General features: G+C 60.8%; 1 protein-coding gene across 8 annotated transcripts in view; it reads right to left on the bottom strand.

The window, feature by feature from the left end:
- HDAC7 (histone deacetylase 7) overlaps nucleotides 1-17377 on the bottom strand; it is a 76586-nt gene that overhangs the window by 9965 nt on the left and 49244 nt on the right. For all 8 annotated transcript variants that reach the window (XR_014950370.1, XR_014950371.1, XR_014950372.1 and 5 more), the window contains 22 exons: nucleotides 17088-17178; nucleotides 15945-16056; nucleotides 15735-15850; nucleotides 14675-14797; nucleotides 14078-14187; nucleotides 13546-13662; nucleotides 12731-12929; nucleotides 11808-12007; nucleotides 9456-9659; nucleotides 8059-8269; nucleotides 7354-7487; nucleotides 6405-6525; nucleotides 6219-6268; nucleotides 4811-4918; nucleotides 3968-4023; nucleotides 3733-3820; nucleotides 3395-3514; nucleotides 2458-2555; nucleotides 2233-2351; nucleotides 1754-1887; nucleotides 1244-1328; nucleotides 491-629 (listed from right to left, as the gene is read on the bottom strand). Coding sequence is in view for 5 of the 8 variants with exons in the window: in XM_085562758.1 (XP_085418884.1) it covers nucleotides 491-629; nucleotides 1244-1328; nucleotides 1754-1887; nucleotides 2233-2351; nucleotides 2458-2555; nucleotides 3395-3514; nucleotides 3733-3820; nucleotides 3968-4023; nucleotides 4811-4918; nucleotides 6219-6268; nucleotides 6405-6525; nucleotides 7354-7487; nucleotides 8059-8269; nucleotides 9456-9659; nucleotides 11808-12007; nucleotides 12731-12929; nucleotides 13546-13662; nucleotides 14078-14187; nucleotides 14675-14797; nucleotides 15735-15850; nucleotides 15945-16056; nucleotides 17088-17178 (2735 nt within the window). In the remaining 3 variants the exon portion in view is untranslated. The remainder of the gene's footprint in view (nucleotides 1-490; nucleotides 630-1243; nucleotides 1329-1753; nucleotides 1888-2232; nucleotides 2352-2457; nucleotides 2556-3394; nucleotides 3515-3732; nucleotides 3821-3967; nucleotides 4024-4810; nucleotides 4919-6218; nucleotides 6269-6404; nucleotides 6526-7353; nucleotides 7488-8058; nucleotides 8270-9455; nucleotides 9660-11807; nucleotides 12008-12730; nucleotides 12930-13545; nucleotides 13663-14077; nucleotides 14188-14674; nucleotides 14798-15734; nucleotides 15851-15944; nucleotides 16057-17087; nucleotides 17179-17377) is intronic.

Here is a 17377-nt window from a genome sequence, read left to right as displayed (position 1 = left end):
CTGCGGACACGGCAGAGGCCCGCGGGTCACATCCCGCTCCTGCGGGGACCCTGAGAAGGGAGGGGACAGGAGGGGACCCTGCAGCAGAGCCGACACCCCCCACCCCCAGGCGGGAGGGTTTGGTTGGGATTCACCCAGGAAGAGCCCAGCACGGGGTTCCCAGGAGGATTTGGTTGGGATTCACCCAGGAAGAGCCCAGCACGGGGTTCCCAGGAGGATTTAGTCTGATTTCCATTTGGGAAGTGCCCAGCACGGGGTTCCCAAGAGGATTTGGTTTGGTTTCCATTTCGGAAGAGCCCAGCACGGGGTTTGGTCTGGGTTTCACTCAGGAAAAGCCCAGCACAGGGTTCCCAGGAGGATTTGGTCTGATTTCCATTTGGGACCAGCCCAGCACGGGGATCCCACGGGGAGCCCAGAACCTCCTCCAGGGTGGGGGACACTGCCCTGCCCGCTGCCACCCCCTGGCACAGGGGAATCCCGGGAATGTCACCTCTTCTCCACCATCACGGCCACCGAGAGCGACGCCAGGGCCGTCACCGTCTCCACCTCGTCGGCCTCGTGGTGCTGGGCCTCGAGGAAGGAGCAGCCCAGCTTGGAGGCGAAGCGCTGCACGGCCACCCAGTATTTACCTGCGGGAGGGACAGCGGGGCTGGGGACACCGGCAAGGCTGGCCCGGGACAGTGGCCCGGGACAGGGTGGCCCGGGACAGGGTGGCCCGGGACAGGGATAACCCAGGACAGGGATAGCCAAGGGCAGGGATAACCTGGGACAGGGATAACCATGGACAGGGATAACCCGGGACAGGGATAGCCCAGGACAGGGATAACCCGGGAGAGGGATAGCCCAGGACAGGGATAACCCGGGACAGGGATAACCACGGACAGGGATAGCCCGGGACAGGGATAACCTGGGACAGGGATAGCCCGGGAGAGGGATAGCCCGGGACAGGGATAACCCGGGACAGGGATAACCCGGGACAGGGATAGCCCGGGACAGGGATAGCCCGGGACAGGGATAACCCGGGACAGGGATAGCCCGGGACAGGGATAACCCGGGACAGGGATAGCCCAGGACAGGGATAACCCGGGACAGGGATAACCTGGGACAGGGATAACCCGGGACAGGGATAGCCCGGGACAGGGATAACCCGGGACAGGGATAACCACGGACAGGGATAACCCGGGACAGGGATAACCCGGGACAGGGATAACCCGGGACAGGGATAGCCCAGGCTGGCACTCACTCTGGACCTGGATCACGGCCTCCAGCGAGCGCACGGCGTTGGCGTTGGGCTTCTGCCTTAGGCTGTCCTCGGGGAGCGGCTCCGGCTGGAGGGGACACGGGGGGACACGGGGGGACACGGGGGGAAGGTCATGGGGTGGTGGCACCAGGGGACACGGGGGGACACAGGGGTTCATAGGGGGTGGTGGCACTGGGGGACACGGGGAGCTCACAGGGGGCTGTGCCAGGGCTGGGGTGGTGGCACTGGGGGGAACGAGCAGGGCATGGGGGTGGTGGCACCAGGGAACACAGGGGGGACATGGGGGTTGGTGGCACTGGGGGACACAGGGGGGACATGGGGGGCTCTGCCTGGGCTGTGGTGGTGGCACTGGGGACACGTGGCATCCAGCTGTGCCCAGTGAGGTGGCACTGGGGACACGTGGCATCCAGCCGTGCCCAGTGAGGTGGCACTGGGGACACGTGGCATCCAGCCGTGCCCGGGCCGGGGCAGAGGCACAGGTGCCAGTCTCACCTCGTGGCCCAGCAGGGCGGACACGCAGGCCTCGGAGGCGTCACAAATGGCCGTGAGGTCGTGGCCCCCCTCCAGCGCCAGCACCACGGCCCCCCCGGCCAGGCTCATCAGCTGCTTGGTCATGTAGCCAAAACCTGGGGGACACCCCGGGAACGTCACCTACCCCTGCCCAAAGCCAACCCCAAAACTCTCCTGAGGCTCCCCCAGGAGGGGCTGCTCCTTCCTGGGGGTCCCAGCTCGGGTGGGAGGGGAACATCCCACCCCAAACGGGGACATCCCACCCCAAATGGGGACATCCCACCCCAAACGGGGACATCCCACCCCAAAGGGGGACATCCCACCCCAAACAGGGATACCCCACCCCAAAGGGGGACATCCCACCCCAAACGGGGACATCCCACCCCAAAGGGGGACATCCCACCCCAAAGGGGGACATCCCACCCCAAACAGGGACACCCCACCCCAAGCCACCTCCTTACACTTGGCAGAGACTTTGTAGCCCCCCAGGGGGGGCGGGTGGCCCTCGGCTGCGTCGAAGCCGGCCGACACCAGCACCACGTCGGGGCAGAACTCGTGGGCGATGGGCATCACCACGGTCCTGGGGGAAAGGGTGGGGAGTGGGGTCAGCCCAAAATGGGGTAAAAAGGGGATGAAGAACGGCATCAGCCCCACCCAGAGAGGGCACACGGGCACGGGGGCAGTACCTGAAGGCAGCCAGGTACTCGGGGTCCCCCATGGGCGGGTCGAGCCCTCCAGCCCAGGCCACGTTGACGTTGAAGCCCTCGCCGGGGCCAGCGCCCACCTGTGAGGGAGAAAGGGCAGGGTGAGGCTCTGGGGGAACCAGGTGGGGGTCCCAGCCCCCCGTTCTGTGCCACAGGAGGGTGTCTGGGGGTCCCAGCCCCCCGTTCTGTGCCACAGGAGGGTGTCTGGGGGTCCCAGCCCCATGTTCTGTGTCACAGGAGGGTGTCTGGGGGTCCCAGCCCCATGTTCTGTGTCACAGGAGGGTGTCTGGGGGTCCCAGCCCCATGTTCTGTGCCACAGGAGGGTGTCTGGGGGTCCCAGCCCCATGTTCTGTGCCACAGGAGGGTGTCTGGGGGTCCCAGCCCCATGTTCTGTGCCACAGGAGGGTGTCTGGGGGTCCCAGCCCCCCGTTCTGTGCCACAGGAGGGTGTCTGGGGGTCCCAGCCCCCCGTTCTGTGCCACAGGAGGGTGTCTGGGGGTCCCAGCCCCATGTTCTGTGTCACAGGAGGGTGTCTGGGGGTCCCAGCCCCATGTTCTGTGTCACAGGAGGGTGTCTGGGGGTCCCAGCCCCATGTTCTGTGCCACAGGAGGGTGTCTGGGGGTCCCAGCCCCATGTTCTGTGCCACAGGAGGGTGTCTGGGGGTCCCAGCCCCCCGTTCTGTGCCACAGGAGGGTGTCTGGGGGTCCCAGCCCCCCGTTCTGTGCCACAGGAGGGTCAGGACCAGAGGGGTTTTCCTGCTTTCCATCAATCTCCATCCCTGTGCTGGGTGACCCAGGGGTGGGAAAGGAGCCCCCAGGGCACTGTCCCTGCTCAGCCCCCGTGTCCTGCAGTGTCCTGCAATGTCCTGCTGTCCCCTGCTGTCCCCTGCTGTCCCCTTTGTCCCCCGGGCCCCCTCCCACCTCGTCGGCGGCGCCGCTGCCCGGGAAGAAGTTGCCGTCGTCGTGGCGGTGCAGGGAGATGTAGAGAACCTCGGGGTCCCTGTAGAAAATCTGCTGGGTCCCGTTACCGTGGTGAACGTCCTGCAGGGATACCCAGAGAGGATTTTGGCAGCTGCTGGGTGGCCCCAGAACCCCAGGGAGCCCAAACCAGGCGGGTCTGGGTCCCCCAGCCGAGGATCTGCTCCCACTCCCCAATCCTGAGCACACTGGGGGGGTTCCAGCCACGTTCCCACCAGGAGCTGGAGCAGGAACCGGCCCTGGGGACATCCTGGGGATGTCCTGGGGATGGGGCGACTCACCCAGTCCACGATGAGGATCTTGCTGAGCTTCCCCTTCTGCTGCAGCTGCCTGGCAGCGATGGCCACCGAGTTAAAGAAGCAGAACCCCCTGGGAAGAGGGGTGGGAGTCACCTCCAGGCCCTTCCCGAGCTCGCCCTGGGCAGGGGAGGCTCCCAGGGGGTTTTTTGGGGGTGGTTTTGAGCCCTGGAGCTGCTCCTGGGGCTCCCCAGGTGCCTCGGGGAGGGAGGGGCCTTACATGGCCGTGGAAGGGTCCGCGTGGTGTCCGGGCGGCCGCACCACGGCGAAGCCGTTCTGGGGACAGAGCAGAGCCAGGGGTCAGAGCTGCCACCCCCAGGGGGACACACCCCCCGTGTCCCCAGTGCCACACAGCCCTGGCACCCCTGGCCACGGGGGCACACAGCCATGGGACCCCCAGGAACGGGGTGACGCCACTCAGGGACACCCAGCCAAGGGGTTGCACCATTCTGGGACCCCAGACCATGGGGTGACACAACCCAAGGACCCCCAGGAATGGAGTGACACAGCCCTGGGACCCCAAACCATGGGGTGACACAACTCAAGGACCCCCAGGAATGGAGTGACACGGCCCTGGGACCCCTGGCCATGGGGTGACACAGCCCTGGGACCCCAAACCATGAGGTGACACAACTCAAGGACCCCCAGGAAGAATGACACAGCCCTGGGACCCCAAACCATGGGGTGACATAGACCTGGGACCCCAAACCATGGGGTGACACAACTCAGAGACCACCCAGCCATGGGGTGACACAGCCCTGGGACCCCAAACCATGAGGTGACACAACTCAAGGACCCCCAGGAATGGAGTGACACGGCCCTGGGACCCCAAACCATGGGGTGACATAGACCTGGGACCCCAAACCATGAGGTGACACAACTCAAGGACCCCCAGGAATGGAGTGACACGGCCCTGGGACCCCAAACCATGGGGTGACATAGACCTGGGACCCCAAACCATGAGGTGACACAACTCAAGGACCCCCAGGAATGGAGTGACATGGCCCTGGGACCCCTGGCCATGGGGTGACACAGCCCTGGGACCCCCCAGGCCACCCCCTACCTTCAGCTCCCTGGTGGCCACCTTGAAGGCCAGCTCGGTGACACTGCCGGCGGCCCAGCGGGCAGCGTTGGACGAGTGCAGCTCGTTCCAGATGGTGTCACTGTCCACCTGCCAGGGGACATGGGTCACACAGGGGACACAGCACCAGGGGACGGGAGCCACGGCCTCACCCAGCCTGGGTTGGTGTCCTGTGCCAGCCGAGGGTGACACTGGGCCACCCCCCGTTCTCCTCCCTGCCCAGCGCCCTCCTTTACCTGATTTCTCTTATTTTAGCGTTTAACCAAACATCTTGCTGTGATCAGCACCAGGCAGAGGCGGGAAACTCAAAAATCTCTTCTGCTGGGGGCCAGCGGGGAGCTCCCCGTGCCCGGGGGGGCAGAGCAGGGAAAGGAGGCAGAGCAGGGAAAGCAGAGCTGGTGCCCAGCACGGGGGCAAGGAGAGGAGCAGAACCAGAAGAGGCAGCAGGAAAGGCAGCGAGGGAGCCCCTTCCTGAAAGAGAGACAGAGAGACAGGACAGGGACAGGACAGGGACAGGACAGGGACAGGACAGGGACAGGGACAGGACAGAGGAGAAGGCACTGAATGCTGAATGCAGAGAAACCAGGAGGGAAAGCTGGGAATGGAGAGGCTGAGCTGCTGTCCCCGTGTCCCTGCTGCCCTCCCTCAGCAGGAAAGGGGTGACCCCACTCAGAGACCCCCAGCCGTGGGGTGACACAGGCCTGGGACCCCCCGGAATGGGGTGACACAGCCCTGGGACCCCCAGCCATGGGGTGACACAGCCCTGGGACCCCCAGCCGTGGGGTGACACAGCCCTGGGACCCCCAGCCGTGGGGTGACACAACTCCCAGGCAGCCCCGAGACCCTGAGGGGCCAAAATGGAACAGCCCCGTGCAAAGGGCAGAGCAGGGATGGAGCAGTGACCCCAAAACCTGGAGCAGGGATGGAGCAGTGACCCCAATACCTGGAGCAGGGATGGGGCAGTGATCTCACACCCCAAAACCCGGAGCAGTGACCCCAAAACCCAGAGCAGTTACCCCAAAACCTGGAGCAGGGATGGAGCAGTGACCTCACACCCCAAAACCCAGAGCACTGACCCCAAAACCCAGAGCAGGGATGGAACAGTGACCCCAAAACCCAGAGCAGGGATGGAGCAGTGACCCCAATACCTGGAGCAGGGATGGGGCAGTGATCTCACACCCCAAAACCAGGAGCAGGGATGGAGCAGTGACCCCAAAACCTAGAACAGTTACCCCAAAACCCGGAGCAGGGATGGAGCAGTGACCCCAAAACCCGGAGCAGTGACCCCAAAACCTAGAACAGTTACCCCAAAACCCGGAGCAGGGATGGAGCAGTGACCCCAATACCCAGAGCAGTTACCCCAAAACCCAGAGCAGGGATGGACACTCACCCCCACCCCTCCGCAGGGCAGCATCACGAACGTCCTCTGCGACAGGATCCCTGCGGACAGAGGGGCAGCGGCACCTCAGGGCTGGGCAAGCAGGACCGGGCTGGGACCAGGCTGTGCCCAGCACCCGGGACAACTGCTGGGAGCCATCCCCAGCGCCAGGGCACGGCTGGCACGGCGGGCACCCACCTGCCAGCTTGCCATTGTCCAGCTTGAGGCGGCTGAGGGGGTTGGTGCCGTAGAGGAGGACGTGGCGCTCGCTGTGGACGCTCTGCAGCTCCTCCAGGGTGGCCTTGCGGCCCCGCAGGCACTGGGGGGACACGGCCGTGACCGGGGGGGACACGCGGGGGATGCCCCCCGTCCTGGTGTCCCCCTCCTGCAGCCACGGCTGGTGGCGGGGGCAGGACCGCGGGTGGGGAACCCGAGCACCCCCAGATTGCAGAGCGGGGTTTTACTGGGCCGGGCTGGGCTGGGCTGGGGGATCAGCCCCTGCCCGGGCCCAGAGCCCGAATCCCGCGGGAGGTGGAGGGAACGAACCCAGGGAAGGGCGATAAACAGCGGGAGGAGGGGTGGATGGGACCGGGAGGGGTGGGATGGGACCGGGAGGGGTGGGATGGGTTAAGGATGGATGGAATGGGTTAAGGATGGATGCAGGTGGGATCAGGAGGGGTGGAATGGGATCGGGAAGGGTGGGATGGGATCGGGAGGAATAGGATGGGTTTAGGAGGGGTGGGATGGGTTCAGGAGGGACGGAATTGGATCAGGAGGGATGGGATGGGTTCAGGAAGGATGGGATGGGCTCAGGAGGGATGGGATGGGTTCAGGAGGGATGGGATGGGCTCAGGAGGGATGGGATGGGTTCAGGAGGGATGGGATGGGCTCAGGAGGGATGGGATGGGCTCAGGAGGGATGGGATGGGTTCAGTGGGACGGGATGGGCTCAGGAGGGACGGAATTGGATCAGGAGGGACGGGATGGGTTCAGGAGGGACGGGATGGGCTCAGGAGGGATGGGATGGGCTCAGGAGGGATGGGATGGGTTCAGGAGGGACGGGATGGGTTCAGGAGGGACGGGATGGGCTCAGGAGGGACGGGATGGGTTCAGTGGGATGGAGGCGGGCCCAGCCCCTCCCAGCTCACCTCGCAGCGGCTCCGCAGGCCCCGCTCCTGCAGCCGGGACCAGATGCTCTGGATCCTCCCGGCGTGCTCGGGGTGGTTGCTGTTGTCCCCGCAGGAGCATTGGTGCTTCAGCATCACCGAATCGTAAACCAGCCCTGCCAGGCAAAGCCAGAGCTGCACCCCCAGTTCCTCTGCAGGGGGCTCCGAGACCCCAAATATTTACCAACATTTCCCCCAAACCATGGGAGATTCTGTCCCCAAACATGGGAGATCCTGCTCCAAACCATGGGAGATTCTGTCCCCAAACCTGAGAGATTCTGCCCAAAACCATGGGAGATTCTGCTCCAAACATGGGAGATCCTGCTCCAAACCATGGGAGATTCTGTCCCCAAACCTGAGAGATTCTGCCCCAAACCACGGGAGATTCTGTCCCCAAACCTGAGAGATTCTGCCCAAAACCATGGGAGATTCTGCTCCAAACATGGGAGATTCTCCCCCAAACCTGTGAGATTCTTCCCCAAACTCCAGGAATGCAGCCAGGGCCAGGTGAGCAAACCTGCCTGGAAAAGCCCCCCAAGACAAGGAGAAGGATTCCCCCACCCTCCCCGGGTCTCTCCTGGCGCTCCCAAATCCGGGATGCCCAGGATGGAAGTGCAGCCTCCCGGGACACCCCCAGGTCCCCTCCTGTCCCCGCCTGGGGTGACAGCCCCGCAGGTGCGGCCATACCTGTGGTGAAGTGCGGCTGGGGCGGCTGCTCCTGCACGGGCAGGGCCAGCGCCTTGGTGTCCTGGGCAGGGAGGGACACGGTGGCCGTGGCCGGGGACGACTGAGCCCTGGACAGCGGCCGGTGGCCGGGGGGGAGCACGGGGGGGTCGGCCAAGGGCTGGCGCTTGAGGAGCTGCTGCTGCACCCGCTGGAAGGAGTCCCAGAGCAGGGCCTGGGGACACAGGACACCCTCAGGGGACAGGCCAGTGTCCCCAGCACGGGGGACAGGGGACAGAGCCCTGCTCGGCGTGTACAGGGCTGGATCCAGCGGCTGTGCCAGCCTCAGAGCTGGGACAGGACAGGAGAGGATGGGACAGGATGGGACAGGACAGGATGGGACAGGATGGGACAGGATGGGACAGGACAAGCAGGACAGGACAAGCAGGACAAGCAGGACAAGCAGGACAAGCAGGACAGGCAGGACAGGACTGTCCCAGCATCTGCTGTTCCTTGCCGGCTCAGCCCTGCAGTGACAGCAGCGATGGGACACAGCCCGGCAATTTGGGGACAAACCCCAGCAATTTGGGGACACAGCCTGACAATCTGGGGACAAACCCCAGCAATTTGGAAACAACACCTGGCTGTGCTGACACCAGTGGTGACTGCAGCTCTGCCCCCCAACCACAGGAGATTCTGCTCCCAAACCTGGGAGATTCTGCCCCCAAACCTGGGAGATTCTGCCCCCAAACCTGGGAGATTCTGCTCCCAAACCTGGGAGATTCTGCCCCCTAACCTGGGAGATTCTGCTCCCAAACCTGGGAGATTCTGCCCCAAACCTGGGAGATTCTGCCCCCAAACCTGGGAGATTCTGCCCCCAAACCTGGGAGATTCTGCCCCTAACCTGGGAGATTCTGCTCCCAAACCTGGGAGATTCTGTCCCCTAACCTGGGAGATTCTGCCCCTAACCTGGGAGATTCTGCCCCCAAATCTGGGAGATTCTGCCCCCAAACCTGGGAGATTCTGCCCCCTAACCTGGGAGATTCTGCTCCCAAACCTGGGAGATTCTGCCCCCTAACCTGGGAGATTCTGCTCCCAAACCTGGGAGATTCTGCTCCCAAACCTGCAAGATTCTGCCCCCTAACCTGGGAGATTCTGTCCCCAAACCTGGCAGATTCTGTTCCCAAACCTGGGAGATTCTGCTCCCAAACCTGGGAGATTCTGCCCCTAACCTGGGAGATTCTGCCCCCAAACCTGGGAGATTCTGCCCCCTAACCTGGGAGATTCTGCCCCCAAAGCTGGGAGATTCTGCCCCCAAATCTGGGAGATTCTTCCCCCAAATCTGGCAGATTCCACCCCAAATCTGCGAGATCGTCCCAGGCGAGGCACAGCGCGGTCCCGCGTCCCCAGCCCTCCCGTACCTGCTGCAGGAGCAGCTCCTCCGGGGGCTGCCCCATCTTCTGCGTCCTCTCGGGCTCCTTGGCGCTGCTGCCGGGCCGGGGGGGCTCCGCCCGTGCCCGGCTGGGGTCCCCGGGCTCGGCCTCCGGGAGGGTCCCCTCGGCCTCCATGTCCTCCGAGGAGGGGATCTGCCGCAGCCGCGGCTTCTCGCTGGGCTTGGCCGCGCGCTGCGCCGGGGACAGCGAGCGGGGCGTGAGAAATGCATTTCTAGAAAGTTCTTCACGCCTAACGAACGGCTGACCGCGTGTATGTTTGTGCACAAACTTCTATTTGTGTATCTATATATGAATATATGCTGAGGGGACAGCGAGCGGGGCGTGAGAAATGCATTTCTAGAAAGTTCTTCACACCTAACGAATGGCTCAGCGCGTGTATGTTTGTGTATTAACTTCTATTTGTGTATCTATATATATGTATATATGAATATATGCTGAGGGGACAGCGAGCAGGGCGTGAGAAATGCATTTCTAGAAAGTTCTTCACGCCTAACGAACGGCTGACAGCGTGTATGTTTGTGCACAAACTTCAATTTGTGTATCTATATATATGTATATATGAATATATGCTGAGGGGACAGCGAGCGGGGCGTGAGAAATGCATTTCTAGAAAGTTCTTCACACCTAACGAACGGCTCACTGCGTGTATGTTTGTGCACAAACTTCAATTTGTGTATCTATATATATGTATATATGAATATATGCTGAGGGGACAGCGAGCGGGGCGTGAGAAATGCATTTCTAGAAAGTTCTTCACGCCTAACAAAGAGCTCACCAAGTATAGGTTTGTGAATTCATTTCTCTTTGTTTATATATATATATATATATATATATATATATATATAATATATATAGACGTATGTATGTATGCATGTATGTATGCTGAGGGGACAGTGAGCAGGGATGTGAAAAATAGATTTCTAGAAAGTTCTTCACGCCTAACAAAAGGCTCATGGAGTATTTGTATATACACTTCTATTTGTGTGTATATATATATTTATGTGTGTGTGTGTGTATGTATATATATATGTATATGTGTGTATATAAACATATATATTTATATATATTTGTATATAAGGAGATAAAAAAGACTTACTTAGAAATGTTATAGAATAAGACATTGTTGAGAGGAAAATGGAACTAAAACCAAGTCTATAATATATAATATATAATATATAATATATAATATATAATATATAATATATAATATATAATATATAATATATAATATATAATATATAATATATAATGTATAATGTATAATATATAATATAATATTATATATTATCATCTATTATCTATTATTTATTATCTATTATCTATTATCATATATTATATAACATATATTATATAATATATAATATATAATATATTATATATTATATATTATATATAAGATAGATATAAGATATAAGATATAAGATACAATATTATAATCTATTATCTATTATCTATTATAATATATTATATATTATATATTATATATTATATATTATATATTATATATTATATATTATATTTCATAATGCATATAGTCTATATTATATATTATATATCTGAGGTGCATATAGTATATATTTTATATATAGTATATTACATATAATATGTTATCTATTATCTATTATATATAAAAAACAAAATAGAAGTTTTAAAGCAGAATCTAGTCCTTCTCCTTCCCCTTCTCCTCCAGCGCTTTAAGCAGTATTTTGCAGCTGGACACAAACGCAGCCCAGCGACGTTCCCCTCTCATTTTGCAGCTGGACACAAACCCAGCCCAGCAACGTTCCCCTCTCATTTTGCAGCTGGACACAAACCCAGCCCGGCGATGTTTCCCCTCTCACTTTGGAACTGGACACAAACCCAGCCCGGCGATGTTTCCCCTCTCACTTTGGAACTGGACACAAACCCAGCCCGGCGACGTTCCCCTCTCACTTTGGAACTGGACACAAACCCAGCCCGGCGACGTTCCCCTCTCATTTTGGAGCTGGACACAAACCCAGCCCGGCGATGTTCCCCTCTCATTTTGCAGCTGGACACAAACCCAGCCCGGCGACGTTCCCCTCTCACTTTGCAGCTGGACACAAACCCAGCCCGGCGACGTTCCCCTCTCATTTTGGAGCTGGACACAAACCCAGCCCGGCGATGTTCCCCTCTCATTTTGCAGCTGGACACAAACCCAGCCCGGAGACGTTTCCCCCTGACTTTGCAGCTGGACACAAACCCAGCCCAGTGATGTTTCCCCTCTCATTTTGGAGCTGGACACAAACCCAGCCCGGCGACGTCCCCCTCTCCCTGCCCTCCTTCCCGCCGGGCTCTCACCTTGCCCAGGTGCGGCTGCTGGCGCAGGAAATGCGCGTGGTGCTGCTGGAAGAGCAGGTGCTGCTGCACGGCCCGCGGGCTGGGCGGCAGCGGCTCCGAGCGGGTCCTGCCCAGCGGCTTGTGCTGGCCCGGCAGCGCCAGGCGCTCCGCGGGCACCAGCGACGGCGCCAGCGACAAGGGCACGGTGCCCAGGCCCGGCACTGCACGGTGCAGAGGGGATGTGGCGCAGGAAGGTCGGGAAACAGAAAAAAAAAAAAAAAATTAAAATAATGGGTTTTAAAAATAAAAAATAAAAATAGCATAAATAATATACATGTTAATAATAATATATTTGATTGTATTCATAATATAAATATTAATATAACTATTAATAATAATATATTGAATTATATTAAGAATATAAATATGTCTGTCTGCCAGCCTGGTTGTCACTGTCACAGTCACTGTCATGGTCACTGTCCCCACACCTGGCTGTCACTGTCACAGTCACTGTACCCACACCTGGCTGTCATTGTCACAGTCACTGTCGCTGTCCCCACTCCTGGCTGTCACTGTCACTGTCCCCACACCTGGCTGTCACTGTCACTGTCACTGTCCCCACTCCTGGCTGTCACTGTCACTGTCACTGTCACTGTCACTGTCACTGTCCGCACACCTGGCTGTCATTGTCACAGTCACTGTACCCACACCTGGCTGTCACTGTTACAGTCAGTGTCACTTCACTGTACCCACACCTTGTTGTCACTGTCCCCACACCTGGCTGTCATTGTCACAGTCACTGTCGCTGTCCCCACACCTGGCTGTCACTGTCACTCACAGTCAGTGGCACTGTCACTGTCCGCACACCTGGCTGTCATTGTCACAGTCACTGTCGCTGTCCCCACTCCTGGCTGTCACCGCCACTGTCCCCTGGGGACACTCACCCGCCACCAGCGGAGCGTGGGTGACCGAGGGCTCGAGGATGATGACGGGCTGCAGCCGAGGGGACAGGGCACTGCCCGCCTCGTGCTGCTCCAGGCCGGCCGGGATGAAGACGGGCGAGTGCGTGCCCGGGAGCACCGGCCCGTTCAGCACCGGCACCCGGTGAGCCAGGCCGGGCAGCGCCCGGCGCTCCGCATCGCCCTGGGGGGACGGGACAGGGATGGGACAGGGACAAGGATGGGGACAGGGACAGGGATGGGACAGGGATGGGGACAGGGACAGGGATGGGACAGGGACGGGACAGGGATGGAACAGGGATGGGACAGGGATGGAGACAGGGATGGGGATGGGACAGGGACAGGGATGGGACAGACGTGGGACAGGGACAGGGATGGGAACAGGGATGGGACAGGGATGGGACAGGGACAGGGATGGGACAGAAGTGGGACAGGGACAGGGATGGGACAGGGATGGGACAGGGATGGGGATGGGACAGGGATGGGACAGGGAAAGGGACAGGGACAGGGAAAGGACAGGGATAGAATAAGGATGGGGACAGGGACAGGGACAGGGTCAGGGATGGGGATGGGGACAGGGATGGGGATGGGGACAGGGATGGGGATGGGGACAGGGATGGGGACAAGGACAGGAACACGGTCAGGGACAGGGATGGGACAGGGACAGGCTCAATCACAGGGAGCAGCACCAGGAGGACACAGGATTGTCCCCACCGTGCCCATGGGCAGCACCAGGAACCCCAAACCCCAGGGGAAGCCCCACAGGGACCCGGCGCTGGGGGTACAACGTGGCCACCTACCCTGGCACCGGTGGTGGCCGGCAGGCCCAGGGTGATGGCCGGCAGCGAGGCCGCGCTCTGCAGGGCAAACTGGGCCAGGGAGCTCTCCTGCATCATCAGCCGCTGGGCCAGGGGCGTCTGCAGCACACGGAGCCATCAGAGCCCTGCCCAGCCAGGGACCCGCACCAGGGACATGGGGACAGCCCTGGGGACACCCCCACGGCACAGGACAGCGCTGGGAGAGGGGAAATGCACCCGGGAGGAGAGGTGGGGCTGGGAGAAGTGCTGGGCTGGGAGGAGCATCCCAGAGCAGGAATTCCAGGGCATTCCAGGGAATCCTCAGGGCATCTCAGAGTATCCCAGGGTATCCCAGAGCATCCCAGGGCATTCCAGGGAATCCTCAGGGCATCCCAGAGCATCCCAGGGCATCCCAGAGCATCCCAGAGCGGGGAATTCCAGAGCATCCCAGAACATCTCAGGGCACTCCAGGGCACCCCAGCACGCAGGGAGGGGCAGCTCCAGGCAGGGGGTCCCCAAAAGCAGCAGGGCTCACCTCGTGGGCCACGCCCGGGGCGGCGGGCAGCGCCGCGTGCTCGGCGGGCAGGCTGTCGTTGGGAGAGCTGCAGCCCGACACCGGGGTGCTGCTGCTGCTGGGGGACGAGTCTGGGGGGGCATGGATGGGGGTGAGGGCAGAGCCACCCCCCAGCCCCTCCAACCACTGCCCCCCACCCTTCTGGGGCTGAATCCCCCTCGGAAGGCACCGCTCGATGGTGGGATCCTCCACGCTGGACCCGGGGCATTTCCAGCCCTGCAGGTCCATCCTGGGCCCCAGAAGCAGCAGGAGCAGCTGCACCAGCACCTCCAGGCTCCCCAGTCCCACACCAGCACCCCCATCCCAAACCAGCACCCCGGTCCCACACCAGCACCCCCATCCCAAACCAGCACCCCCATCCCAAACCAGCAGCTCCCAGTCTCCCCATCCCACACCACCCCAGCCTAGCCCCTGGGGAGGACACACCAAACCCCGGTGTCATTGTCCCCAAGCTGAGGTGACACAGGACCTTCCTTGTTCTCCTGTCCTGCCTGTCCCCTCCTGCTGTCCCCTCCTGCTGTCCCCTCTTTCTTGTCCCCTCCTGCTGTCCCCCCTCACCGATGGCGTCGGGCGGGCGCCTCTTCAGCGAGGGGGGAGCGCTCTCCTTGCGGGTCAGGGGGTTCTTGCGCCGGTCCAGGCACTTCCTGGGCTTGCACCGAACCTTCAGGTTGGGCTCGGACGCTGCGGAGACAGGGGTCAGTCCTGGCCACGCCTGGGGGGCTCTGTGGGGCCACCCCCAGCTCCAGACGGGGACATGGGGACAGTCCCGAGGCACAGAGGGACACGGGGACATTCCCAAGGCTTTGAGGACATGGGGACATTCCCAAATCCTTGAGGGACACAGGGACATTCCCAAATCCCAGAGGGACACAGGGACATTCCCAAATCCCTGAGGGACACGGGGACATTCCCAAATCCTTGAGGGACACAGGGACATTCCCAAATCATTGAGGGACACAGGGACATTCCCGAGGCCCTGAGGGACATGGGGACATTCCCAAATCCGTGAGGGACATGGGGGCATTCCCAAATCCTTGAGGGACACGGGGACATTCCCAAATCCCAGAGGGACATGGGGACACTCCCAAATCCCTGAGGGACACGGGGACATTCCCAAATCCCTGAGGGACACGGGGACATTCCCAAATCTGTGAGGGACACGGGGACATTCCCAAATCATTGAGGGACACAGGGACACTCCCAAATCCCTGAGGGACACAGGGACATTCCCAAATCCCTGAGGGACACGGGGACATTCCCAAATCCCAGAGGGACACAGGGACATTCCCAAATCCCTGAGGGACACGGGGACATTCCCAAATCATTGAGGGACACAGGGACATTCCCAAATCCCTGAGGGACACGGGGACATTCCCAAATCATTGAGGGACACAGGGACATTCCCAAATCCCTGAGGGACACGGGGACACTCCCAAATCCATGAGGGACACAGGGACATTCCCAAATCCCTGAGGGACACGGGGACATTCCCAAATCATTGAGGGACACAGGGACATTCCCAAATCCCTGAGGGACACGGGGACACTCCCAAATCCGTGAGGGACACGGGGACATTCCCAACTCCCTGAGGGACACGGGGACATTCCCGAGGCCGTACCTGTTTTCCGCAGCGGGAAATGCTCGGGGGTGTCGAGAGCCGTGCTGGGCACGGGGGACAGGAACGTGCTGAGCATGGCAGGGGAGGGACCCTCGGGCTCCAGAGGCTCCAGGGACCTGCGGGGAGAAGCCGGAGCCCCTTCCCAGCTGTCCCTGAGCAGGTTTGGGCAGGGGCGGGTCCCTGTGGGGGCCGAGGGTGCCGATGCTTTACCTGTAGGGCAGGGCTGCAGCGGGGGCGTTGCTGGTCCTCTCCAGAGCCGCCTGCTGCTTCTTCAGGATGACCTCGGCCAACTTCTGCTTCACCACCGTGCTGGCCACGGCACCTGCAGGGTGACCATGGTGAGCGACCACGGGGACCCCAGGGGGCTCAGAGCCCTCCTGAAGGGTCCCCGCGGGCAGGATCCCGACCCCGGGAGTGCCACCAGGATGGTTGGAGACCCCCGAGAGGCGCAGCTGGCTCTGCTCCCATCCCGACCCCTTCTGTCTGCGCCAGCAGGAAGCTCCACGGATCTGTGCCAGCATTCGGCACCTCCGAGCACGAGTTCATTAACTAAGTTATAATTAATTAGGTGCGATGCGGAGCCCTGAGCATCCCAAAATTGGGAGCGAGCCCCTGGCAGCTCCTCCAGCGCCGGCACCAGAGGGCGCCGAGAGACCGCGGCTGGGAGGGGGCCGCACCCCAGCCCGGGGGGCTGCAAACCCAGTTTGGGGGGCTGAAATCCCAGTCTGGGGGGCTGAAAACCCAGCCCGGGGGTCCCAGAGGGGTCTGTCACCTGAACGGGGTCCATAACCCAGCCCGGGGGGCTGCAAACCCAGTCTGGGGGTCTAAAAACGCAGCCCGGGGGTCCCACTAGGGTCTGGCGGATGAGTGGGGGTTGCAACCCCAGTCTGAGGGACACCAAACCCAGCCCAGGGGCCTGAAAACCCAGCCCAGGGGTCCCACTGGGGTCTGTCACCTGAATGGGGTCCATAACCCAGCCTGGGGGTCCCAGCAGGGTCCATAACCCAGCCCGGGGGTCCCAGACGGGTCTGTCACCTGAATGGGGTCCATAACCCAGCCTGGGGGTCCCAGCAGGGTCCATAACCCAGCCCAGGGGTCCCACTGGGGTCTGTCACCTGAATGGGGTCCATAACCCAGCCCGGGGGTCCCAGGGGGTCCATAACCCAGCCCGGGGGTCCCAGCAGGGTCCGTACCCCAGCCCGGGGACCCAGCGGGGTCTGCAGCCCCGCTCTGCGGATGCTCTCCCACCCGTTTCCCCCCGGGAAGGCAGAGCCGGGTCTGGGTAAGGGCAGAGCCCCCCGAGCCCCCTCCCCAAAGCCCCTCTGGTGCCCGCCGGGCGCAGGCAGCCCTTACTGCGCTTGCTCTTGTCCTTGTTGAGGATCTGCCGCAGCTCCTGCTCCTGCTGGCCCGGCTCAGCCTCGCGGTGCGGGGACTCCATGGCCACCTGTGGGACAGGGACACCGGGACGTGGGCAGGGACCCCAGCCCCACCTGAGCCCTCTGACCCCCAGGCAGGGGGACACGGGGCACAGAGCTCGCCTGGGACAGTCCCCGGTGTCACCCCGGCTGATGGGAACCCGTGAAATTGCTCCATCACAACAAACCGGACGCGTTTCGGTCTCCAGGGATGCTTTGCTCTCCCCG

The sequence above is a fragment of the Lonchura striata genome, chromosome 29 (assembly GCF_050655825.1).
Source record: "Lonchura striata isolate lonStrDom1 chromosome 29, ASM5065582v1, whole genome shotgun sequence".
Taxonomy (NCBI): domain Eukaryota; kingdom Metazoa; phylum Chordata; class Aves; order Passeriformes; family Estrildidae; genus Lonchura; species Lonchura striata.
Note: the sequence above shows the minus strand (reverse complement) of the source record. Positions and strands in the feature narration are given on the sequence as shown.